Below are 26,297 nucleotides of genomic sequence, written 5' to 3'. Positions count from 1 at the left end.
GAAAAAATACCACCCTCTCCCTCACATTGACAAATGTTTTTAAGATATGAAAGTCATTCTTTGTAACAACTACATGTGTTTGGAGCTGCAACTTGCATACTGCACCCTTTGGTAAAGCTGACTGAAGGAGAAATATTTTCAGACAATTATTAAAGCAAGCACTGAGAGTTATTGTCAGTACTGCATAATTTTATCAATTTATCCTTTAAAAGGTGATTTTGAACTAAGCTTGTGAAAATCTTACTGCTGTCTTAAACAGAGAACAAGAGAATACAAATGTTTATTCAAGCTAGAGGGCTCATAGTGCATGGTGCCTTAAACTAAGAGCAGATGCTGCCACCTAGATAAATTCTGAAGCTTTGTTAACTAGATGTTGGCTTACCCTATTTTTTGAAAAATGGCAGCAACCGTAACAAATAGTAGCTTGGTACAATGAATGATAAAGGGTCACTTTAAAATGTACATAAATGTAATTTTCTCTTAAAAAAATACATGCTTTGCCAAATAGCAATGGTTAAGCCTTTATTCAATGTTTTAAATAACAAAAGACAAATTACTATCGGAAATAGGAGGAGAAAATGTCATAAAACATGAAAGATAAAAGCTCCATAATCCTGAAGCTTATAAAGAGGTAGATGCAGAGATGATATCAGTAAGACCTGCAACTTTATTATCAGATTTTTCTTTTCCCCTGGGTGGTGGAAGAAGAAGGGATTGTCAAACACTCTCCAGTGAATATACAAATAGGTTCTGGTTTAATAAGTAAAATAAGATCACTTAATAAACAATTTTAAAAAGAGCATTGCATTATAATCTCACCAAGTTCTGATTTACCTCCTAGCAAACAAAACAAACAACCCCCTCCTCCTTTTAATTCTAACAAACAGAAAAAGGATTGCTGTCTTTTTTGCTCCAGACTGGGTTGCAAAATGGGTATTAAGTATTCTAGGTTCATTTATCAGGCTTAGAGAGGTTTTTATTATCTTTGGACTGTAGCTCTTCTTCAAATTTCATTTTGTTTTCCTCTGTTACTCCCAGAATGGTTTCAATATCATCAATGGTGGTCTGTAAATGAACAATAAAAATAATATTCACTAGTTAAAGACCTCTTAAAACAACCTCCCTCCTCCCTCCCCCCCCATCACCAAGCATCTGTTCCTTTTGGGAGTTAAGTATGATCTAGACCAGTTCTACTTGAAGTGTGTTATGCCCACTGGCACCCATCCACAAATTGTTGGTTACCATTCTTGATGAAATAATTAAAAACTTGAGAGAAAGAATTTAGACATTTTTATAGGAATTTGTCAGATTAATTTTATGACTGATGAATTGGTTTTAGTTTATTCATGAGGTTTTGCAACCATCACCACTATCAAATTCCAGAACATTTTCATCATCCCTAAAAGATACTCATCCCCATTAGTAGTCACTCTCTATTCTCTCCTGTCCCCAGCCCCTGGCAACCACTCATCTACATTTTGTCTCTATGGATTTGCCGATCCTGGACATTTCATATAAATGGAATTGCACAATACATGGCCGTTTGTGTCTGGTTTCTTTCACTTAGTGTAATCTTTTCATGGATCATCCATGTTGTAGCATGTATTGTACTTCACAACTTTTTATGGCTGAATAAAATTCCATTGTGTGTATATGTAACATTTTATCTGTTCATCAGTTGATGGACATTTGGGTTGCTTCCCACTTTTTTAGTTATTATGAAATAACATTTCTGTGAATGTTCGTGTACAAGTTTTTGTGTGAACATATGTTTTCAATTCCTTTGGGTATATACTTAGGGGTAGAATTACTGGGTCATATGATAACTCTACGTTTTACTTTTTGAGGAACTGCCAACTTTTACACAGCAGCTGCACTATTTTACATCCCCACCAGCAATGTATGTAGGTTCCATTTTCTCCACATCCTTGTCCACACTTATTATTGTCTGCCTTTTTGATTATAGGCATCCTAGTGGGTGTGAAATGGTATCTTATTGTGGTTTTGATTTACATGTCACTAATAAATAATGATGTTGAGCTTCTTTTCATTGGTCATTGGCCATTTGTATATCTTCTTTGAAGAAATGTCTACTCAAATCTTTTGCTCATTTTAGAAGTTGGGCTATTTATTTTTTGATCATTGAATTGTAGAAGTTCTTTGTATATTCCGGATACTAGACTCTTAGCAGGTGTATGATTTCCAAATATTTTCTCCCATTCTGTGGATTGTCTTTTCACTTTCTTGATAGTGTCCTTTGCAGCACAAAACGTTAAAATGTTGAAGTCCAATGGATCTATTTTTTCCTTTTGTTGTTCTTGCTTTTGGTGTTATATCTAAGAATCTTTTGCCAAATCCTTGGTCAAAAAGATTTACACCAATGTTTTCTTATGAGTTGTCATTTTAGGTCTTATATTTAAATTTTGATCTATTTAAAGTTAAAATTTGTAGATGGTCTAAGTTAATGGCCCAACTCAATTCTTTGGCATGTGGATATTCAGTTTTCCTGCGACCATTTGTTAAAAAGACTATTCCTTCCCCTTGAATTATCTTGACACCTTTGTCAAAAATCAAATGATAATCTTAATTCTATTCCATTGATCTATATATCTATTCTTAACCTAATACCACCCGGACTTGACTACTGTAGCTTTGTAGTAAGGTTTTAAATTGAGAAGTGTGAGTCCTCCAACTTTTTCAAAGTCATCTTGGCTATTCTGGGTCCTTACATTTCTGTAGGAATTGTCCATTTCTGCAAAAAAGGTCTGCTGGGATCTTGATAAGGATTGCATTGAATCTTTAGATCAGTTTAGGGTATATTGCTATTTTAACATTATCAAGTCTTCCAATCAAGGAACATGGGCTGTTTTTCCATTTATTTATTCCATTTATTTATTCATTTATTTATTTTAGGTATTGGGGGCCGGTTTTGAACCTGGGACCTCATATGTGGGAAGCTGGCACTCAACCACTGAGCCACATTGGCTCCCCTGACTTGGTTTTCTTGTTAGTTTTGCTTGTTTTTTTTTTTTTTTAAGGAGGTACCGGGAACTGAACTCAGGACCTCCCATGTGGGAAGCAGGCACTCAACTGCTTGAGTCACATCCACTCCCTATTTCTTCATCTTTAATTTCTTTCTGTAATGTTTTATAGTTTTCAGTGTACAAGTATTGCCCTCCTTTTGTTAAATTTACCCCTAAGTGTATTAATCTTTTTGACGCTATTGTAAACGGAATTATTTTCTTAATTTCATTTTTGGACTGTTTCTTGCTAATGTATAGATATACAACTGATTTTTAATATGTTCATTTTGTGTCCTGTAGTCTTGCTGAACTCATTTATTAGCTCTACTGTGCTTTTGTGTATGTATGCGGATTTCTTTGGATTTTCTCTTTACAAAATCATGTCATCTGCAAATAGAGATAGTTTTACTTCTTCCTTTCTAACCAGATTGCCTTTTATTTCTTTTTCTTGCTTAACTGCCCTGGCTGGAAACTCCAGTACAATGATGAACAGAAATGGTGAGAATGAACTCAGAGGGAAAGTCTTCCCTCCTTCACCATTAAGGATGATGTTAGCTGTGGGTTTTGTAGATGTCCTTATCAGGGCGAGGAAGTTCTTTCTCCTTGCAGTTTGTTGGGTGTTTTTAGCATGAAAGGATATTGAATTTGTCAAATCCTTTTGTTGTTGCTGTTGTTAACACATTTCTATTTTAAATTCAACCCAACAAGATGATGTAACATCTCGCTGATAAGTCCTTGTTTATAAACTGAAAATATCTATTAGAATGCCTTTAGGTAGTAAACTGAAATATTACCAAAGATGAAACTACTTCACCTTTCAGTGGAATAACCTTTCAAGTAATTGTTATCATTCCTGTTTAGTGAGATTTGAAGATTTTGTCTTGTCGAATTTCTATTGAGAGTGAAAAATCAAGATAACGATTCATTTGAGAATCAGGCTAGAAACCGTGAGATATTTAGGAGCCACCTGAGAACATCTGACTTAATGATTTTGAAAGTCAGAGAAAGGGCAGAGAAATAGACTCTTTTTTTTAAAAAAAAGATTTATTTATTTATTTCTCTCCCCTTCCCCGACCCCAGTTGTCTGTTCTCTGTGTCTATTTGTTGCATCTTCTTCTTTGTCCGCCTATGTTATTGTCAGCGGCATGGGAATCTGTGTTTCTTTTTGTTGCGTCATCTTGTTGTGTCAGCTCTCCGTGTGTGTGGCGCCTTTCCTGGGCAGGCTGCACTTTCTTTCACGCTGGGCGGCTCTCCTTAGGAGTGCACTCCTTGCGCGTGGGGCTCCCGTACGCGGGGGACACCCCTGTGTGGCACGGCACTCCTTGCGCGCATCAGCACTGCGCATGGGCCACCTCCACATGGGTCAAGGAGGCCTGGGGTTTGAACCATGGACCTCCCATGTGGTAGACGGACGCCCTAACCACTGGGCCAAGTCCACTGCCAGAAATAGACTATTCTGTCAAGAGTGGTTGGTTTTGCCAACCTCAGGTCCAAGCTCAGTGTCTTAGTTTATATGGATTTTGGGAAAACTGTCTGAATTTGATTATTAGCTATATTTGGTCAGGCTAAACTGATTGCATACAGACAGGGTCAGATTGTTGCACATGGCAGTAACAGATAAAATGATGCTAGCTGTCAGGGTCTTAGGATATAAATGATGAACATAGGCCCTTCAGGATCAATGAAAGTTGATGTAACACTGGGTCCATTTTTCATTTTTCCACATTGTGGGAAAATCATGGTCATTCTTCCAGGTCACAAAATCACTTTAAAGATTTATTTTTATTTTTTTAAATTTCTCCCCACCCCCTTGTTGTTTTTCACTTGCTGTGTCTGTCTTTCTTGTTTCTTTAGGAGGAACCAGGAGCTGAAACGGGAGCCTCTGATGTGGGAGAGAGCCTAATTGCTAGAGCCACCACCACTCCCTGCTTTGTTAAGTCTCCTGCTCTGTTTTTCCTCCCCTTGTTTCTTGTTGCATCTTCTTGTTGTATCAGCTCACCACACCTGCCCTTTGCATCAGCTTGCTGTCTTCTTTAGGAAGTACCAGGAACCTCGGCTCCCTGCTTTGTTGTGTCTCTCATTATATATATTTTTAAAGATTTATTTTTTATTTATTTCTCTCCCCTCTCCTCCACCCGCCCCCCCCCCCCCCCGTTTTGTCTCCTCTCTGTGTCCATTTGCTGCATGTTCTTCTGTGACCGCTTGCATTCTTGTCAGTGGCACTGGGAATCTGTGTCTCTTTTTGTTGCATCTTCTTGCCGTGTCAACTCTCTGTGTGTGCGGTGCCACTCCTGAGCAGGCTGCACTCTTTACGCGCTGGGCAGCTCTCCTTATGGGGGCATACTCCTTGCACATGGGGCTCCCCTACATGGGGGATACCCCTGCGTGGCATGGCACTGCTTGTGTGCATCAGCACTGCGTGTGGGCCAGCTCCACACGGGTCAGGAGGCCCTGGGTTTGAACCTTGGGCCTCCCGTATGGCAGGCAGACGCCCTATCCATTGGGCCAAATCTGCTTCCCTTTCATTATGTTTTTTGCTTCTTGTGTCTCTTGTGTCAGCTTGGGTGCCCACCTGTCATGCCAGCTTGCTGTCTTCCTTAGGAGGCACTGGGATCCAAACCAGCAACCTCCTATGTGGTATGTGGGAGCCCAGTTGCCTAAGCCGTATCTGCTTCCCACAAAACCCTTTAAAGAGCAATCATGGGAAGCAGATTTCTCCAGTTTGGAGAAATGGGATGGGGCAGCTGATCCACATATAGGCTAGGGTTTTCTCTTGATTCTCACTGCCACATTTTGTCCTTCCTGGGTCTCTGAACTTCTCTGGCTCTAGAAACTGGGGTTCCTCAGGAATCCTTAGGCAGACATTGTATTACCTGAAGTATAGGTAGATTACAGTCAAAGTTTTTCATTGTGACAGCCTGTTTTGGTTCCATTGTGACGTTTCAGCTTCAGCTCGGACATCAGAAAGATCTGTTATTGTGTGAGCGTGGATTTGGAAATGGCAGCAAGTTAAAGAAAGTCTACTATATTTCAAAGAAAAAGTTTCAAACTATGAAATTTAACTAACAAGTTCAGTGGGAACCGTACAATAATGACCCTGCACATTGTAAAATATGTACTGCTTACAATTTAAAAAAAAACATGGTTTAGCACTTGTTTACAATACAGCATGAGGTACTTTCAGCCGTTGTACAGAAATTAACCGGGATCGTTAGTTAATTAACACCTCACCTTAAAATTGGTCTCGCCTTGCATATTAGGTGCTGATATTTCTTGATGGATGATGAAGAGATTGCGAGCAAAGGTCATGAGGACCCCCTGGAGATCCTTGCCGATTGTTCTGTTAATGATATCCAAACAAATGAGTTTACCAACGATTCCCCTCACATGCTTAAAAACAATCACCCTCTCATTTGTGCCTGTCTGGTGATGGAATTTAATGAGTATTTTCAATCTCACAAGGTGGCAATCTTCAGGGAGATATGAAAGATGAGACTCCATTTTAACTTGTCAACAAAAAGGATTTGTGTAATAAATATTTTTTTATTAATCAACTTGGCAGAATATAGCAATAGGTTCAGTCATTCCTAGCAAAAGGTGACTGTTGAGCTAGGACAGTAGTATTAACTCATTTTAAAAATTGTTTAAATGAATTGTTGCAAAGCAAAATTCATGCCTAACAATTTCCTGCTTACAGAGACATTTGCACCACAGTATTCTGGAGACTTGTCTGGGGTTTACATTCTGTTTCATGTGTACAAGTGACTCCTGCTGCTTATGAGAGCGTCCCACCCATGAGAGTGTCCCACCCAGAGGAGAGTGTGCCCACTCATGAGCAGCTGTCTTTATAAAGTTAAAATACACCTCCCTTCAAAGAGATTTCAGAGACAACTTGCAAACCAATCTGTGGTTTTATAGTGTGGTCAGTGAAATTTCTGAAACAATCAGATCATTTTGAGTTTTAACTGGGAAACAAAATTCCAGAGTATTTTTCGTTTTTTTTTTTTTAGCTACCAGGGACCGCGGGTTGAACCTGGGATCTTGTATGTGGGAGGCTGGTGCTCAACCACTGAGTCACATCTGCTTCCTTGATTGTTTTTTTTTTTCATTTGTTTTGCTTGTTTGTTTTTGCTTTTTTTTCAGGAGGCATCAGGGACCAAACCTGGGACCTCCCATGTGGGAGGGAGGAGCTCAACCACTTGAGCAACATCTGCTCCCTGTAGCTACTTATTTTTCCTTCCCCTTCCCCTCCCCTGCTCTGCTGTTTTTGCTGTTTATGTCCATTCACTGTGTGATCTTCTGTATCTATTTCTCTTTTTGTCTTCTCTTCTCCTCTTTCTCCTCTAGGATTTACCAGGATTCGATCCTGGGAACCTCTGATGTGGAGAGAGGTTCCCTGTCAATTGCGCCACCTCAGTTCCTGGTCTCTGCTGCACTTCACCTTGACTCTCCTCTTTGGTCTCTCTTTTGTTGCATCATCATCTTGCTGCGTGACTCACTTGTATAGGCACTTGGCTCACCACACGGGCACTCAGCTCGCTGCACGGGCACTCAGCTCGCCGCGCAGGCACTTGTGTGGGTACTCAGTTCACCATGTGAGCTCTTGACTTGCCATGTGGGCACCCACATGGGTACTCAGCTTGCCACATGGGCACTTGGCTCTCTGCACGGGCACTCAGCTCGCCATGTGGGCACTGGCTCACCACGCGGGCATGCTTTCTCTTCTTTTTCACCATGAGGCCCCAGGGATCCAACCCAGGTCCTCCCATATGGTAGGTGGAGGCCTTATCACTTGAGCCACATCTGCTTCCCTCTAGCTACTTTTTGAACTTTCTTTATCAGATGGAAAAAAATATTAAATGAATGAATTAATTTTAAAAAGTTGTTCTGACTTGAGGTGGTGAACCCTTAAGGCAGCTGACTAAAACTTTGAAATGACTTCTTTCCCAATTGTTACCTGTTTAACAAGTCACCTTAGAGTCTAAGGTGGAGGCCCTTTTAGAATGACTGCCCTCTGGGCAGATGGGGCTTTTCCTTGGGTCAGGGTGGGAGTGGAGAGCTTCCCAGGCCACAAGATGAGGCCAGGGCTCTTTATCTTGCCACTGACTAATAGTGTGACTTTGGAGAAATTACTTGAACTCTCTGGGTCTTCACTTCCTCTTTTCTGAAATGAAGGGATTGGACTAGATCAGTGAATCTGCACTTTTGAGTCTGCAGTGAGTATGCACCTTAAAATTCAAGACTCCACCCCCACCCCCATATACACATACCTTATAATTGCTGAACATCAACATCTTGTCTTTTAAGAAAATAAATAATGGTCAGAGGCAACCTCAGAGTTGGTAATCCTTTTAAGTGATGTGCATTTTGTTGCCACAAAGTCAGTATGTATTAGACCCTGGGTGTTTCTTAAAACAGTAGATTATTGGGCTCTACTCCAAATTAACAAAATCAGAATCTTTGGACTTGGGGTCCAGGAATGTGTAGTTTCAACATACTCATCAGGTGATTCTTACATATGTACACTAAAGATTGGGGCCTGTGCTTTAAAATATACATATATATATTTCAAAACTCCCTCCTCAGCTTCCTGGGGGACTCTAAATCCCCTCCTCTATTAATTAACTCTCTTCTAGGGTTTCATTCATTTTCCTTTCCTTGGAATTTCTCCTCAAATTCTCCTACGCCCAGAAATATCCCTGACTAAATGGACTTGGTATGAAATTATTCCAGCAAAGTCAAACCACACACCTTTGATCTGTACGGTCATCCCTTCTTGGAGCCTCACCTTTCCTAAAGAGATGGCTGATTGAAGTTCTTCCCCTAACCTGACCTGATGGCAATAAAGCAAAACAAAGCCCAGTCATCTCATGGAAAGCTTCCCATGAAAACTCCAGAGAAAATTATGCAAAGCAAAAAGAAAAGTTTATATTTGCTCTTCTTTGCCTTTTCAGAGAACACAAATTGTCTCCCGGCCATTGTTTATTAAATCAGCTCTTCTTCACTTCCCATGCTCACACCTCTGTGCAATTCTTGATATGCTAGCTATAATTCTGCTCTTTTATCTCATGCTTAAGAAAGCACAGTCAGAATCAAGTGAGAATTACAGGGACAATCCTGAATCCTACCTAATATTCAGAAAAAGTAAATTAGTAAATTCTGTACAAACTTATACAAGTAGTGATGTACCTCACAACAGGCTGAGAATCTCTGAATTACAAAACAGGGCTCCCTGTACAAGGCAGCTGCTCAATATAGACTTTGCAGTGTAGAGAAAAGAACACTGGTTCAGGACCAGGAGACGGATGACCCCTGTTTGATCCCAACAAATCTCTTCCTCCCTCTAAGCCTGTTTCTCCATCTGTAATATGAGGGTGATCACTTTCCAAGGTCCTTCTCTGCCCTAACATTCTCTGGTTCTGTCACTGCAGTAGAGGATGAGAATAAGATGGAACAGAAAGCACCAGATAAGGCTCTAGTCTTTCAGGAGGCCCATGCAATGGTGCCCTCTCTGTAGAACCTGTGAGTAGCAGTACCCATCTAGAAGGTACACGAGTAGGACTAGTTCTACCACGGAAGCTAACCTGTAGGTCAAAGCATTCTTGCTGAAATCTCAGGTGCAGGTGTGGGGACAGCTGGGGGAGTTCCTCTTCGTTACCAGCCTAATTATTCACTCTGTAGGCTTCAGCGTCAAGTCAGCCTTGCTGCTAGCTCGGTTTGATGATTGAGGGCTTCCTTGTTCATGAAACAGTCTCTTCTCCTAACCCCTAAATTCTGGAACAGTTTCCTCTCGCCTGGTTCCCCTGTGCCTGTGCACCCCCCTGAATAAACCTTCCTGTGGCCCATATTCTGGGATTTCTGCCTCTGCCCTGTTAGCTCAATCCCTGTCTCATCCCCTCAATTCTGGGACATAAGCCCTGCTCTTGTGGCCAGCCTCTGCTGGGCTCTGTAACCTGCCGACAGGCTTTCTTCAAGCCTGGTCTGCTGGCCTGGGTCTCTGAAAGTGGCCTCCTCTTGGGCTCTATGTCTGGCTGACCCCACCTAGCCCTTAGGACATCCTGTAATTCTTTTCAGGAGGAATTGCTCTGATGCTATGCTGCCTGCTCCAGGCACCTGAACCTCCTGGATCCTGAATTTGGCCTGTTTGGCTGCTCTTCTCCCATAACCTAAAGGGAGATCCTCTCTCTCAGCCACATCCCATGGGCATATAAATTTGTCTCATTCCAGTCCTGGCCCAACTAGTCCTTTGCAGTTTACCTTTCATACCAGCCTGTGCCCAAATATACCAGAGTTCACATCTCTGTGGTTTGATTCCTAGTTCTTGTACTTAACTAACCCATTTATCTGAATTTCTGAGCTTAGACATATACTGGAACCTGAACCTTTCCTGCTGGGACTCATAACTTTGTGAATGGGCTTGACCTCTGGGAAATACAAATATCTTACTGTCCACCTTGCCAACCTCACATCTGGTCAACTGCTTGGTTCTCCTGTCCCAGTAGCTGCCTGGTAGCCTAAGTACTGCTACAGTCCTGGCATCATAATGACAGTTTGGAAGGAGTAGAACAGGACATTTTTCATCTCTGGTGTTCTGGCTACCAGTAGGCTGCTGCTTTCCTTTTCCCTGCTTGCCCACAATTATAGCATATTTACCTGACACTCTATACCATATTTATTTACTGCCTGTTTACCCCACTGGGGTGTCAGTATTAAGAGGGCCAGGATTTGTCAGTTTGGTTCACTGCTGTATCTTTAACACCTAGAACTTGCCTGGCTTTCTAATTTTCTGATAGGTAAATCAGAACCCTGAGGGATAGACCATCACTGGGAAGCAAAGGGCAGCTCCTTCTCTGCACATGGCCAGAGTGTCCCTGGCCCTATTATCATTCTGGACCTGAATATCTGGGCATACTAGGTGAAAGCATGCTTGGTGGGATGCTATGGATTGAGGTCTCCTTTCTGTTGCTAACGTGGCCGTGTAACAAAAAGGTTGAGTGGAGGGCCAAAATGAACAGTGAAAGGACTCTATGAACAAGATCCAATAGACTTTGCATGTTTATAGGATCTTGGGAAAAGGTTAGGACTGTAGGGCTGGACTTGACAGCTAGCTTCTACTCTTCCCCATTGATAAGACTCTTTAAGACAATAGGCACTAGAAAATTTGTAGCCACATTCTAGCTCTAAAGTGAAAGAAACTGAAGTATTTACTTAAGTTTGAAGGAATGGATGAAGGTGAATAGCACTATCGTGACAATGGCCTGTTATAACTGTAATGCGCTGGTAGGACAAAGATCTGTTCTTTGGATAGGGGCTCCAAAGAACCCCTGTACTGAGCACAGGGGTGCACCTTTGTTGAAGGTAGTAGAATAACCACATGCTTGTTTTAGTCTGTATCTCTTTTGGCCAGTTTGCAGAAAACTGACCACCTGGAAGAAACAGAAGCTGTTTAGGAACATCATTGCTTAGTAAGGGAATTGTTTCTTATTCGGTTAGTTTTTATGAGACTATCTCTGTATGTGAGGCCATGATGTCTATACTGCTGTATATGTTAGAAAGTAGAGAACTATAGGGCAGGAAGAGTTTCCTAATAAGTTAGAATTGGGACATCTGAGCTGATTCCCCAGCAAGCAGATTTGTTGTGCACTATATGTATATGTGTTTTAATGTGGCATGTTTTTTAAAACTAATCTCTTATCCATCACTGTGGGATAATCAGTCAGTTTATTTGTGAACCCCCACCTATGCATTTCAAATCATGTTATGAAATACTTGTAGACCTAATTAAATAAAATGGATTTCCAATAAATTAGCAGGCTGATTAAAATGCATCACATAGAAACACATCATACTCACAACATTCCCAACTTCTCTCTCTTCAAGTGTTCGTATAATATAAACACTGTTCCTTGTCTGTCCTGTAAGATTCAAGTGGGGAGGAAAGAAATAGCATATTATCTTGGAAATAAAGCAAGGAAAATGTACTCCAATAATACCATCAGTATCCTGATCTGAACTGGATTCTAGAACTACCTTCAGATATTGTGAGAAGCACAATTGGAAAGGCTTTTCAAGTATGGTTTTTCAAGTATGATTCTTAGATGACCTACAGCAGGTTCATCTAGTATGTCCGTTTAAAAGGCATTTTCATGGGCATCAACAAAGCTCAGAATCTTTGGAAGGGAATCTGCCTTTTGGCTCACTTCCTGGATGATTCTCATACGTATCAAAATTTTGATAGGGAGTGGGAAAAAGAGACATGATGTGGGGGCATTTTCAGGACTTGGAATTGTCCTGGGTGGTACTGCAGGGACAGTTACTGGACATTGTATGTCCTCCCATGGCCCACTGGGTGGACTGAGGGAGAGTGTAAATTATAATGTGGACCATTGACCATGTGGTGCAGCGGTGCTCAGAGATGTAGTCACCAAGTGCAATGAATGTCCTATGATGATGGAGGAGGTTGTTGTTATGGGACGAGTGGGGTAAAGGGGGTGGAGGGTATATGGGGACCTCATATTTTTTTAATGTAACATAAAAAATAAATAAAGACAAAAAAATCTGTGAAATAAATGAATTTTAAAAAAGTTTAAAAAAAATGAAAATCACTGTTTTAAGAAAAATAGGTTTAAAAAAAACACACACAGGGAAGCAACTTGTGTGGAAAATGATCTATACTTAAATGGTAAATTATATGTTGTCTATAGCATACCCTACTGCCTTATCAGTTTGATAAGAGTTATTTTACAACTCTATAAGTTGTAGGTGACTTTCAGACAAGCAAATTCCATCCAGTCTGTTAGAGGTTCAATTGATTTGCCTTCCTTGCCTGTGGAGAAAACCAGTTTTGCCTCCTTCACATATTCATGTTAATATTCCTGATCTACAAAAATGTCTACTTTTTGGATTCTCTTTTGAACTGGTTATAACATCTGCCTGATTCCCCCTTTTACATAAAATCTTTATGGTGTGTTTAGTTTTATATCTGTATGAGAGACATGATTTTTTTCCCTTTTTTGAAAATTATCTTTTAGCAGTTCTCTCCAAATAAATAAGAGAGGTAACACTGGAGTTTCTTCCAAGAGCAGAAAGAGCTGCTGAGCGAAGTTGTGAGCTCTGTCACTGGTAGTCCGAAAAGAAGACTACATTTTGGGGATTTGGCAGAAGAAATTATATGCCAGAATGATGACTTCCCATCAACTGCCAACTTTATCAGGAAATCCAAGCATTAGGAGGGACATTGGACTAGAACAATGTTTTTTTTTTTTTTGGTGCCAAAACCCGGGAAAGAAACAAGAACACTACTTCTTAATACTACCTTCATGTTAGAAAGATCTGGGATCTTTAAAAAATATATTGCCTCAGACCTACCTCCTGAAATACTGATTGAGTTGGTCTGGAGTGGGCCCTGGGCACAGTGCCATATTGAGCCATACTGGAGCCTGAGGTAAAGGGAAAAATAATAATACTGACCACCCTGTTTTTACTTAAAACTTCAATATTTTGCCCATCATGATTTTTTTTGCATTGATTTTGATTTAAAAATATAGTACATTAAAATATAATTTCTCTTTATTACTGAATCATTTTTGGACATTCCCTTAAATCTTGTGCCTGAGGTAAGTGCGTCGCTTGCTGCATCTTAATCCTGGCCCTTCTGGGCATCTGTGGTCTTTAAAACTCCTTATTCTGTTCATTCTAATGGGCATCCAGGGGTGAGAACCACTGGCTAGTTGATCTGTAAGGCCCTTTGCATCCTTGCTGTGCTATTCAAAATATGGTTTTCACATTGGGCTACTGAGCACTTGAAATATAGGTAGTACAGATTGAGATGTGCTGTAGATTTCAAAGACATGGTACAAAAAATGTAAACTATCTCATTAATAATTTTATATTTATTGAATGTTGAAATGATAATATCTTGGATATACTGCACTAAACAAAGTATATCTTTAAAATTAATTTCTCCTGTTTCTTTTACTTTTAAAAAATATGACCCCGAAAAATTTAAATTATATATGTGGTTCACATTTGTGGCTTGCATTATATTTCTATTGCTCAGTGCTATCCTAGGGCTCTGATGTTAATACAACTGTAAGAAATCACTTAGAACAAGTGGTTCCTATTTCAGAATTTTACATTTATCTTTGGTTTAAATAGTTCTGTGCTGAGGGATAGCATTAGTAATAATCTGGCACCTAATCCCCATATGCAGAGAACAAGTACATAGCTCTTTCATTCCCAGGGACTGGTGGGATATTTATTGGATTTTTTCTCCCACTGGGAATAGAATTCTTGGTTGCCAGGATTTTTAGTTTCACAACTTTTAAAATTATGATCTTATGGTCTTTGGCTTTCATAGATTCTGTTGGAAAGTCAGTTGTCACCAGTTTTATTGTTGCTCCTTTGAATATACTGTAATATATCTTTTTCTTCTGGCTACTTTTTTTTTATTCCCACCCCTCCCCCCTTGCGGCTTGCTTGCTGTCTGCTCTCTGTGTCCATTTGCTGTGCATTATTCTGTGTGTCTGTATTTATTTTTATTTATTCCCCCCCCACCTTGTGGCTTGCTTGTTGTCTACTCTCTGTGTCTATTTGCTGCATGTTCTTCTGTGTTTTTACTTATCTCCCTTTTTGTTGCGTCACCTTGCTGAGTCGGCTCTCTGCGGTGCTTGCAGGCCGGCGGCACTCAGTGGTGCTTGCGGGCCAGGTAGCACTCTGCAGTGCTTGTGGGCCGATGGCTCTCCATGGTGTGCGGGTGAGCCTGCCTTCACAAGGAGGCCCTGGGATGCAAACCCACGGCCTCCCATATGGTAGACAGGAGCTCAACTGATTGAGCCACAGCCGCTTCCCTCTTCTAGCTACTTTTAAGAATTTTCTCTTTCTCTTTAATTTCAGGTGTGATTTTCTTTGTATTTATCTTACCTTATACTGCTTCTTGGAATATATGGTTTGATATTTTTCATGAGTTTTGCAAAATGCTCAGCCAGTACTCACTTAAAACTGCTCTGTTCTTTCTTTCTGATTCGTTACTCACAAGAATGTTAGACTTTTTCCTTCACGTCCCCTATCTCTCTCTTTTTTTTCTTAATTCTCCCCCCCGCCCCCCACCTGCATTGTCTGCTCTCTATGTCTATTCACTGTGTGCTCTTCTGTGTCTGCTGTGTTCTCATTAGGCAGCTCCAGGAACCCATCCTGGGACCTTCTGGAGTGGTTGAGAGGTGATCATTCTCTTGCTCCACCTCAGCTCCCTAGTTTGCTGCATTTCATATTGTCTCTTCTTTGCTTCTCTTTTTCTTGGTTGCATCATCTTGCTGTGTCAGCTCTCTGTGAGGGCAGCACCACTCCTAGGTGGTCTGCTCTCCTGCGCAGAGCTGTACTCCGTCGCTCAGGGGCCACTCCTTGCATGGGGGCACCCCAGTGTGGGGCGACGCTCCTTGTGTGTGGCAGCACTCCACATGGGAAGCTCACCCCACGGGCCAGGAGGCCCTGGGTGTCAAATCCTGGGCTTCCTATATGGTAGGCAGAAGCTCTCTTCATGGAGCCATAGCCACTTCCCCCATATATCTCTTAAGCTCCTTTCTAGATTCTCAATATTTCCCCACTGTGTTTAAATCTGAATATTTCCCACTGCACTTTCCTCCAGTTTATTGTTTGTTCTGCTAATCTCCTATTAAATTCATATATTGAACTCTTAATTTTGGCTATAATTGTTTTTAATTCTAGAATTTCCACTTGACTCTTAAAAGAAACTATTTTCTAGGTCTCTTGTGAGATTATTAACCTTTTCCTCTATTTTCTTGAACATATTAATCTTAGTTTTTTTTTTTTTTTTAAGGAGGTACAAGGGATTGAACCTGGGACCTCATACATGAGAAGCAGGCACTCAACCACTGAGCTATACCCACTCCTCAATCATAATTATTTTATTTTATTATTTTTAAAATTTATTTCTCTCCCCTTCCCTTCCCTCCCTTCCCCCTCCCAGTTGTCTGCTCTCTGTGTCCATTTGCTGTGTGTTCTTTGTGTCCGCTTATATTCTTGTCAGCGGCACTGGGACTTTGTGTTTCTTTCTGTTGCGTCATCTTGCTGTGTTAGCTCTCCATGTGTGCAGCACCACTCTGGGGCAGGGTGCACTTTTTCGCTCTTGGTGATTCTCCTTATGGGGCGCACTCCTTGTGCATGGGGCTCCCCTCCATGGGGGACACCCCTGCGTGGCACAGCACTCCTTGTGCGCATCAGCACTGTGCATGGGCCAGCTCATCACATGGGTGAGGAGGCCCTGAGTTTGAACCTTGGACCTCCCATGTGGTAGGCGGATGCCCTATCCATTAAGTCAAATCCACTTCCCTCAGTCATAATTATTTTAAAGTCCCTGTCTGATAACTCCAATATCTGAATCACCTGTGGGTCTTTTCTCCCCTTTGTTTTAAATTATTTAGTCCTGTCTTCTAGCATGCTTTGTGATTTTTGATTGGATGTTGGCCATCAAAAATAAAAAAGTTATACAGTCTCCAGATGATGCTATCTTCCTTCAAAGAGGGTTTGGTTTTCTTTTGGCAGGCAAATAGAGTATTAATACCTCATCTTGCTCTTTCAAGGGTTAATTTTAGACATTGTTGGTGGTGGTCCAGTTAAGTTTTCCCTTTACTCCTTGGTCATTTTTCTAGGTGAGGGTTCCACTTCCAGAGCTTAGTCCTTTTGAAATTTCCACTGAAAACCTGGGTGTTTATTAAAACTCTTCCAACTTAGCAGGGCATGAACTCCAATCTCTTTCTTCCCAGCATCATGTGGTTTTTGAAATTGTTGTCCAGATCTTTACCTTCCCAGCTACCATTTTCTATTGAATTTCTTGGAATGTGATCTGCACATATGCAGCGCAGGAGTCCATGAATTATCTGAATGGTACAAATACATAGACTTTTTTTTTTTTAAGATTTATTTATTTATTTAATTTCCCCCGCCTTCCCCAGTTGTCTGTTCTCTGTGCCTATTTGCTGCGTCTTGTTTCTTTGTCCGCTTCTGTTGTCGTGGGAAGTGTGGGCGGCACCATTCCTGGGCAGGCTGCACTTTCTCTCGCGCTGGGCGGCTCTCCTTACTGGGCGCACTCCTTGCGCGTGGGGCTCCCCTACGCGGGGGACACTCCCGTGTGGCACGGCACACCTTGCGTGCATCAGCACTGCGCGCAAATACACAGACTTTTGGGTTCACTTTTCTTTTAACACCTTTGTTTTGGGATTTTGCCCCTCACATCACAGACAGTTTGGGTCCTGAACTCTGGTCTTTGTCTCCTCAGCACAGTAAAATTGTGCCTTCTGTTTGAGGTCTATTCCTTCACACACTTTGGAAATGTCCTTAAGAAAAAAATGGAGTGAATATGGCACTCACCTTATATGCATCCAGTTCTTAAGGATTGTAATTTCTCAAGTACTGCTTGTTTTGGTTGTTGTCCAATGCCTTGAAGCAGTTTGATATATTTTTGTCCAGCTTTTATAATTGTTTTTGGCAAGGAAGTTAGTGAGATAGAAACTACTTTTTCATGGCCAGAATGGGAAGTCTACATTTGGCAGGACATTTATAACTCTCCAAGAAAGGAAACCAGGAATCTTCTCAGCCTTATCAGTAGTTAAAAGGCTTACTCAAAACTGTCCTTCCTTAAAACCTCAGAAAAAAATTTATTTTATATGTGAGGAGCATAAAAGTCTACACTTAAGCAGCTCGCCAAAGCTAAACCTCAATGTAGTCAACATTTTCCTTAGGCAAATTGATCTACCTATGTCTACCACCAATGATCTGAAAGTCCCCTTGACCGTATGCTTCCTTGTGGTCCTCTCTGGCTATCAGATTTCCGATTGTAGTATCCTGTTCAGACCTATTTTCCTAAGTACCACTTTAGGCTATAGACCTTTTGTTTCTTTTTATCCATCTTTCTCCCCTTCAACCAAATTTAAAATTTTACTCTTTTGTAAAATTTTTTTTCAAGCTAGTTTTCTGAAAGCACATTAGTAAATAATTATTTTTTTGCTATGTAAACTTGCAAAGCCACAATCTTTCTAAGCCTCAGCTTCCTTATCTTCAAAATCAGGACAATAATATCTAGCTTCAAGGGAAGCGGATGTGGCTCAGTGATAGAGTTTCTGCCTACCATGTGGCAGGACTTGGGTTTGTTCCCTGGGGCCTCCTGGTGAAAAAGAAGAAGAGAAAGCATGCCCATGCGGCAAGCCAGTGCCTGCGTGAGTGCCCCGTGTGGTAAGCCAGTGCCCCTGCAAGTGAGTCACACAGCAAGATGATGATGAATCAAAAGAGAGACAAAGGGAGAGTCAAGGTAAAGTGCAGCAGAAACCAGGAACTGAGGTGGCACAATTGATAGGGAACCTCTCTCCCCATCAGAGGTCTCCAGGATTGAATCCCAGTGAATCCTAGAAGAGAGAAAATGAGAAGACAATACAGACAGCAAAAACAGCAGGGCGGGAGGAGGGGAAAGGGGGAAAACAAACAAACAAATAAATAAATCTTAAAAAAATCTAAGTTCAAAGTTGTAATAAGAATCACATAAAATATGAAAGTAATTTATAAGATATAAAATACTATCATATTAATAATTGGATGAGCCATGGTATCTATGTCTGGATCAGGTCTGGCTGTTTTGATCTGAAAACCCATGAAATAAAAGAACAAAAAAATCATCTGCTCTGCTCTCCGCTGCCCAAATACTGGTATAGCTGGGACAGGATAACTGCAATAAATACTCCTATTTGGAAAAGGAAGGAATGAGAGATAATTAGAAGACAGTGGTCTATAGCAATTCTGAAATACCACTGAGCAAACATTTTGATGGTCCCTATTCTTTGGGTGAGAAATATACTTTGATTAGGTTTGATTCCACTCCCATAATAGGGTTCACTGGGCCACCATTCTTTGTGGGAATGTCTTTCTTTCCCATAATCCTCCTTGGCCACATCAGAAGTGGGAATTGGAGTTTATACTGTTTTTAGGAGCTTCAAAACTTTCTCAGGAGGATGGATGTAGCTCAAGTGATTGAAAGCCTGCTTCCCATGTACAAGGTCTTGGGTTCCATCCCTACGTAATACCTCCTAAAAACAAACAAACAAACGAAAAAACCAACTCTTTCACTGGGGGGGTGGATGTAGCTTAGTGACTGAGTGCTTGCTTCCCATGTATGAGGCTCTGGGTTCAATCCCCAGTACTTCCTAAAAAAATTTCTCAGGCTATCTCCTTATTATAGATGGTTGAGGGCCCAAGGGTTGCCTTAAATCTTAACAGTGACAGTCCCTTATATAATCCAGTCTGATATTTCTCTTGCCATTTGTACACCCACAAAAAATTCGTTTCTAATCTACATGCTCTCAGTCAACAGCTACATCCACATTTCTTTTCTAGATACACTTTTGAGATTTTCTGTATTTCTTTGCTTTTGGCCTTCTATGCCTCTCTCTTTCTCTTGAATTAATTTTAGGAATCTTGTGCCATCAGGCTTCAGTGGGAGAGCTATATTTTTGTCTCTTTTCTTTGAGATATTCTGTCCAAATGAAAAGATTTACTGGATGCCACAAACTTTGTTGGCTCTTTATCCTGAGATATCATAATCTATTCAGAAGTTCTAACAGTAGATTGTAACCATATCTTTAATTTGACCCTTAACTACAAGTCTAAGATTTAATTGACCTTTCTTGTGCAAAAGTTTTTTCAATTTTTTAATCCTTCCTTTGAAGTTTAAAATCAGTTCTGCTTTTCCAACTCTGCAAAGTACAAAATTTCGGGGATCTCTATGTTCTTTCATTTCTACTCACAAACTGGCTAATTCATTTAGAAACTTTTAATTTTCTTATAGTACCTTGCCAAATGCAGTGAACAATGACCAACATATACTATTGACATTATATTTACCAACTGCTTCTCCTAGAGCTATAGGCATATGACATTTAGTATTTGCCTTCTAAGTTATCACAAGTGACAGTTTTAACAAATATTTCACCACTATGACGTTGCTGGCTCTCTAATTTCCATTAAGTTTCCTTGAACTCACTGCCTGAACATCAAACCAAGACCTAAATTTTAGGTTTCTGTTTTGACAGCAATTTCTTCTGATACTAAGTATCTCCTGATACCAAGTTATGCTGCAGTAATTTAAAACAACAGCAATTCTAAGATGCTTATAACAACAAAAGCATAGATCTTATCAAAGGTCCATTTCCAAAATGGTTGGTCCACTCAGAGACCCTGTATTATTCAGGGTTCTCTAGGGAAACAGAATCAATAAGAGATATCTGTCAACAGTTTGAGATTTTATGAGAGTCTCTCGTGCAGCCATGAGGATGCACAAGTCTAGGTTCCACAGGCAGGCTTCAACCACGGGCTCTGATGAAAGTCCAGTGAAGGTTCTTGACGAGTTCTGGGAGACGTTGGCTGTCCAAAGACGAGTTGGGAAATTCTCACTCAATTTTGGAATCACTTCCCCTTTTAAGGCATTCAACTGATTGGATAAAGCATCTCTCATTGCTGATGGCAATCTCCCTGATTGATGTATTGTTATCAGCTATCTATGATTTACTACTGCAGTAAAGTCAATGGTGACTAAAGTCCATAAATGCCCTTGTATCACAGTTAGCCCAGTGCTTTCTTAACCAAACAACTGGGCACAATTACTTGGCCTAATTGACACAATAGCCTAACCATCACAGACCCAGACTGAAGGAGGCTCTGTCTCAATGTGCTTCCATGATCGCCAAGGCAGGAACAGGGCTATGGTGAGCCATGCAGTGGCTCTTAGCGACTTCTCCGTATAATGGACATATATCAAAACAAGTTAGATGGCCATGCCTAATTTCAGGGCAGAGTTGAGGAAGTGTAATTTTGTTTATGTGCATGGTAGGAGGAAAATCGGAATATTGTGAACAGCCCTAACAATTGCCACCATGGTAATACCCTAACCCGAGGAAATGATTGTTGGCAGTTGTGGAGGTATTTAGGACCATGGCGCACTGCCTATGTATGTGTATGAGACTAGCCCTGCCCCACACTGTCACAGGCAGTAAACATGACGCTTTTCTCCATATGGCTTTCATTACAGCCTCATTTCATTAGGAAATCAGTGGGGGTATTCTGTTGCATTACAGAAAATCCAGGCATGAGACCCACCAAGTTGCTTCCTAACTCCGTAATGCATCCTTCAAATATTCAGCAAGGAAAAATAAACTCATAGGGTGATCGCATTTCCCTTTTTTCTCCTGAGACTCTGAACAAGAAACATCATCTGATATTTTGTGATAATAATGGGAAGAAAAAAACATAATGTCAAGAGTAAGGACTTTTGAAGACTCTTGTTTTGGTAGCATTGACACCGATGTATTGTTACATTTCTCAAAAGAGAGCCCACATTAAATTTGACCAAACTGGGAGCAGGTAGCAGAGGTTACACTGGAATTAGGGTAAGGTAAGTGATTTCATTTTTAGACTCAGCATGACCCAAAGGGGCAATAAAATTTTAAGGAAGTTAATTGTTTAACATGTCATCTTTTTTTCTTTTGTAAGGTGAGATATAATAGAGGCTATGAAGAGAAGTTTGTGCTAGGCACATATATATAAGTGATACCTGGAAATACTATTTCAATTGAATTGAGTTCTAGAATTCTTGGGTTTGGTTGGTAATAATATTTTAAAAATACATCTGGTTAATGGGAAACAGTCCTTGGGGGGAAAGGGGACGCAAGGGACACCGTGTATGAGAGAAATAATCTTGCTTGATGTTTTAGTTTCCACGGCTGCTCAGGCAAATACCATGCAATAGGTTTGCTTAAACAATGGAAATTTATTAGCTCCAAATCAAGGGGTCACACAGACAATGGTTTCCTCCCAAGGGCTGGTGGTCTGGGGCTGGCTGCCCGTGATCCTTGGACTTGGGTGCCTCTGTCTCATGGCGATGCACTTGGCGGCCTCCCCTGGCCTCTCCCTTCTCTTTCAGGTTCCACTGATTTCAGCTTCTGGCTTCTCCCTCTGGGGCTTTCTCTCGCTGTGTCTGAATTTTATTCTGCTTATAAAGGACTCTAGTAATAGGATTAAGATCCATCCTGATTGAGGTGGGCCACACCTTAACTGAAGTAACCTCATCAGAAGGTCCTACTTACAATGAGTTCACACCCACAGGAATGGACTAGATTTAAGAACATGTTTTTCTGTGGTACATACAGCTCCAAACAACTATACTTAATTCGACTTCATGGACAATTATGGATTCAAATCTCACTTCACAAAAATGCCTGACTGTGGGACCTAGGGAAAGTTCTTAAACTTTTTAAGCCCAAGTTCCTCACCTGTCAGTGGTAGAGATAATACCTTCTTACAGGACAGGTATGAAGATTAATGATAATGAAGTAAACGTGCTTAGCTCAGTAGTGACTGGCCAGGGTAGATGTTGATTCATCACTTGTTCACTTGATTCATCACCAAAAAAGGCAAGTAAGAAAGCAGGTGGATAATCCTGTCCAGGGGTAGGGATGGAATGATGAGAACCCAACTCAGAAAAATTAGAGCAAGGATATTGCTGGAGAATTTCCAAATTTTCTGAATACTCACATCACCTCTTCTTACCACCCCAGATTTTCATGACTCTGTTTTCTTCTCTTTTTCTCTCTTTTTAACTTCAGTTTATTATTTGATCTTTTTCTTTCTATTTATCTCCTCCTCCTTTTTTTTCATGGATTCTTTTACTCTATAAATTTTATCCTCTTCTATAATCCTTTTTTCTTCCTATCTTTCCATCACTTCATTACCCCCAATCTATATTTCTCTTTCTCTCCCATTTTGTCTTTCATCATTTTTCAGTTGTCTACCACAGGTAAACTGGAGGCAGAGTCTATGTTGGCTATGTCTTTGGTGCCTCTCTACCCTCCCCTTTTTGTAGCCCTCCTCAGTGAGCTCCATGACCTGCAGTAGAACCCCTTCCTCTTTACCATCCAACCATTTCAGATCCCAAGGCCTTAACTGGATGTTTTCCCCACTAACATCTCTTCTTAGAAATGGAGGTGATCAACTAAGATGTGCAAATGTTTAAGCAACTTAGAAACTTAGGTGCTTTGCTTTCCCCAAAGCTACTAGAACTTCAAGTACAAAGTTTTAGACAAAGAAATAAATCTCTAATAATAATGCCAGGGAATAGAAAGTGATGAAACATGCTTTCTTTGGGGCAGAAGAACTTCCCTGCCAAATATGCCTACTCATGGGGCTTGTTTTGCTTTGATTTTTTTTTTTTTTAAGATTTATTTATTTATTTCTCTCCCCTCCCCACCCCCCCCACCCCCCCCACCCCAGTTGTCTGTTCTCTGTATCTATTCACTGCGTATTCTTCTTCGTCTGCTTCTGTTGTTGTCAGCGGCACTGGGAATCTGTGTTTCTTTTTGTTGCATCATCTTGTGTCAGCTCTCCATGTGTGCGGCGCCATTCCTGGGCAGGCTTTACTTTCTTTCACGCTGGGCGGCTCTCCTTACTGGGTGCACTCCTTGCGCGTGGGGCTCCCCCACGCGGGGACACCCCTGCGTGGCACGACACTCTTGTGCGCATCAGCACTGTGCGTGGGCCAGCTCCACACGGGTCAAGGAGGCCCGGGGTTTGAACCGCGGACCTTCCATGTGGTAGACGGATGCCCTAACCACTGGGCCAAGTCCGTTTCCCTGCTTTGATATTTTTAAATAAATTAAAAGTAGATTTGGGATAAAGCTAGAGTTAGATTCAGCCATCTTCCTGTACATAGAAGTGATTGGTTTAATCAGCTTGGGGCTAAAAACTAATGCCAAAAGGATTGTGTGCCGCAGATGCACAATTAATTTCAAGTAAATCATTTCAACCTGCCTTTTCATTCTTTCTGTATTTTATCAATTTTAACATAATTTGCAAGGGAATATGGGTTCTATTATATGTATTTGCAAACAGCACAAATCAATCTAACCAAGTGCCTTAGGTACCCTCTAACAGTGCACTGGCAGCTCAGAAGCTATTGAACATGTCAGCCAGGCATTCACTGCTAGCCCCTGTCTAAGGTCTGTATGCTTTTAAGGACCTATAAAAATATTTGACCCCTGAAAATTTTATTGCCTCTCAAGTATGAAAAAAAATTATCAATTTGATTATCTACAAATCTAAACATTCAATTAACTAGTTACTGCTCAATTCTTATATTGTTATATGTAAAATATATTTCATGTGGGAGGTGAATACATTTTAATATGTTTGATGTGATGTGGGATGGGTCTTCCACATGTAAGAGTGCACAGGGCCACTCAGGGCCTTAGACGAGCCCTGAGAATCAGAGATTTGAAAATCTGTATCAAAGTGGAAGAACATAAAACTATCACTCCAGAGTATCTTGAGTCTCTAATCACAAAATGGAATTCTGGTTTGGATAGAAGACATTACCTCCCATTTGGCCCCATCCAGCTACAAACCTGGATTAAGGGATGGGACAGCTGGGTAGGGACCATCACCATCATGAGAAATTGATCCGAAATGGAGAAAACAAGTTTTTTTTTTAGCAGAACTCCTCCCAGAAAGAAACTACTATATGTACTTAGGAGGATAATTTGTTGATAAGTAACTTTGAGTGAGGTTGGGAAGCTCAGGGTCTGCTTCAGGATTTAGAGATGGTCCCTGAAATGCCTCCCAAGTCTGGTGAGCTGAGGGCTCTTGTTTCTCCATTGAAGGTGGGGGGACTACAAGTCTGGGGACAGAGCTGAACTTCCCAGGACTAAGTGCCACCATTGGTGGTGCCACCTTTTCACCCTTCCCCAGGCTGCACTCAGCCTTTCTCTAAATACATGTTGAACTAATAATAGTTAAAGAATATCTATTCGAAGGGGCACCAAATTGTTAGCTGATTAGATCACCCACAGCCCTGCATTTGGTCCATCCAGGCCAAGTGTAGCCCTACATACCTGAATGTCATAGCCGATGCCATGGGCCTTGCACATCTGGAGTAAAACATAGTGGAAAATCAGCGAGAGATTGCTGTGCCTCAGCTGGGTGGTCATCACTGCATAGCGAGTGGTTGCCCATGGCTGGAAATGACCGCAGCTGAATGTTAGAATTTAAAAATATATATATTTAAATAAATTTTTAATTTTAGAATAGTTGTAGATTTACAGAAAAGTTGCAAAGATAAGACAGAAAATTCCCATATACCACACACTGTTTCCCATTTGTTAACATCGTACATTGCCAGGGTACATTTGTCACAACTAAGGAACCAGTTTGGGAACACCACTATTGACAAAAGTACCTATTTTTTTTCAGATTTCATTAGTTTTTCCCTTATGTCCTTTTTCTATTCCAGTGTCCCCACCAAGGATACCTACCACATTTAGTCATCATGTTTCCTTAGGCTCCTCTAGGCTGTGACAGTTTCCTCAGACTTCCCTTGTTTTTGATGACACTGACAGTTTTGAGAAGTAACGGCTAGGGATTTTGTAGAATGTTTGGGTTTGTTTGATGGTTTTCTCATGGTTAGACTGCAATTATGGGCTTGGGTGAGGAAGGCCAGAGAGGTGAGGCACCAATTTTAGCACATCTCATCGAGGCTCCCTACTGTCAGTGTGACTGCTCACTCATGATGTTAGTCTTAATGACTTGGCTAAGGCAGTATCTGCCAGGCTTCTCCTTTGTAAGTTACCCCTTGCTCCCTTTCCAGACCAGACTCTGGAAGCAAGTCACTAAGTGTAGCCCACTCTCAAGGAGTGGGGAGTTATGTTCCATCTCTTTGAGGGGATGAATGTTAGAATTTTTATTTCAGTTGTTTTCTTTGGATGCTACTCTTTGTGTCTATTGCTTGCCTATCAATGGGAACTCTCCCAAGGATACTCGTTATGGTAAGGCTAAAAAATTTTGATTGTGTATTTCCTATAAATGTTTAAAATATAATATGCACAAGGTAAAGTTTTGGATCCTGGCAACAGAGGCAAGGAAGTACAGAGTGCCCCTTGTGAGATATGGTATTTGCCTTTGACAATCAGCTGTGTTTGTCCTTAGATAACTGAAAATTTGGAGAACTGCATATTGGGCCATGGCCAACTTAGGGCATAGAAAATGAAGGTGATTGGCCCATCTTGATCCTTGGGCACTCTCAAGTACTGGGCAACCAGATGCCTGGACTTAAGCAGTGACTTGGAATAGGAGAAGGAAAAGGAGGTGTCCAAAACTGGCTGCAAAGGATCACAATGACTCAAAATTTATCAGTAGTCTGACAGTGGGCTCAATCTCTTTCTGTAAGAT

The 26,297-nt window shown here is 41.0% G+C and overlaps 1 protein-coding gene across 2 annotated transcripts in view; it reads right to left on the bottom strand.

Annotated features, from left to right (window-relative positions):
- Positions 1–509: 509 nt before the first annotated feature.
- IQCH (IQ motif containing H) overlaps positions 510–26,297 on the bottom strand; it is a 310,616-nt gene continuing 284,828 nt past the window's right edge. Inside the window, exons 19-22 of one of the 2 annotated variants that reach the window (XM_058294384.2) lie at positions 24,965–25,087; positions 11,877–11,938; positions 6,255–6,363; positions 510–1,065 (exon numbers count right to left, since the gene is read on the bottom strand). In XM_058294384.2, coding sequence (XP_058150367.1) covers positions 952–1,065; positions 6,255–6,363; positions 11,877–11,938; positions 24,965–25,087 — 408 coding nt within the window. In that variant the 3' untranslated portion in view covers positions 510–951. Of the gene's footprint in view, positions 1,066–6,254; positions 6,364–11,876; positions 11,939–13,361; positions 13,463–24,964; positions 25,088–26,297 lie in introns of those variants that run through there. The other variant, XM_058294385.2, reaches the window with a different exon arrangement.

The sequence above is a fragment of the Dasypus novemcinctus genome, chromosome 3 (assembly GCF_030445035.2).
Source record: "Dasypus novemcinctus isolate mDasNov1 chromosome 3, mDasNov1.1.hap2, whole genome shotgun sequence".
In the NCBI taxonomy this organism is placed as follows: Eukaryota; Metazoa; Chordata; class Mammalia; order Cingulata; family Dasypodidae; genus Dasypus; species Dasypus novemcinctus.
The sequence above is the reverse complement of the archived record's forward strand: the minus strand, read 5'-3'. Positions and strand labels throughout refer to the sequence as shown.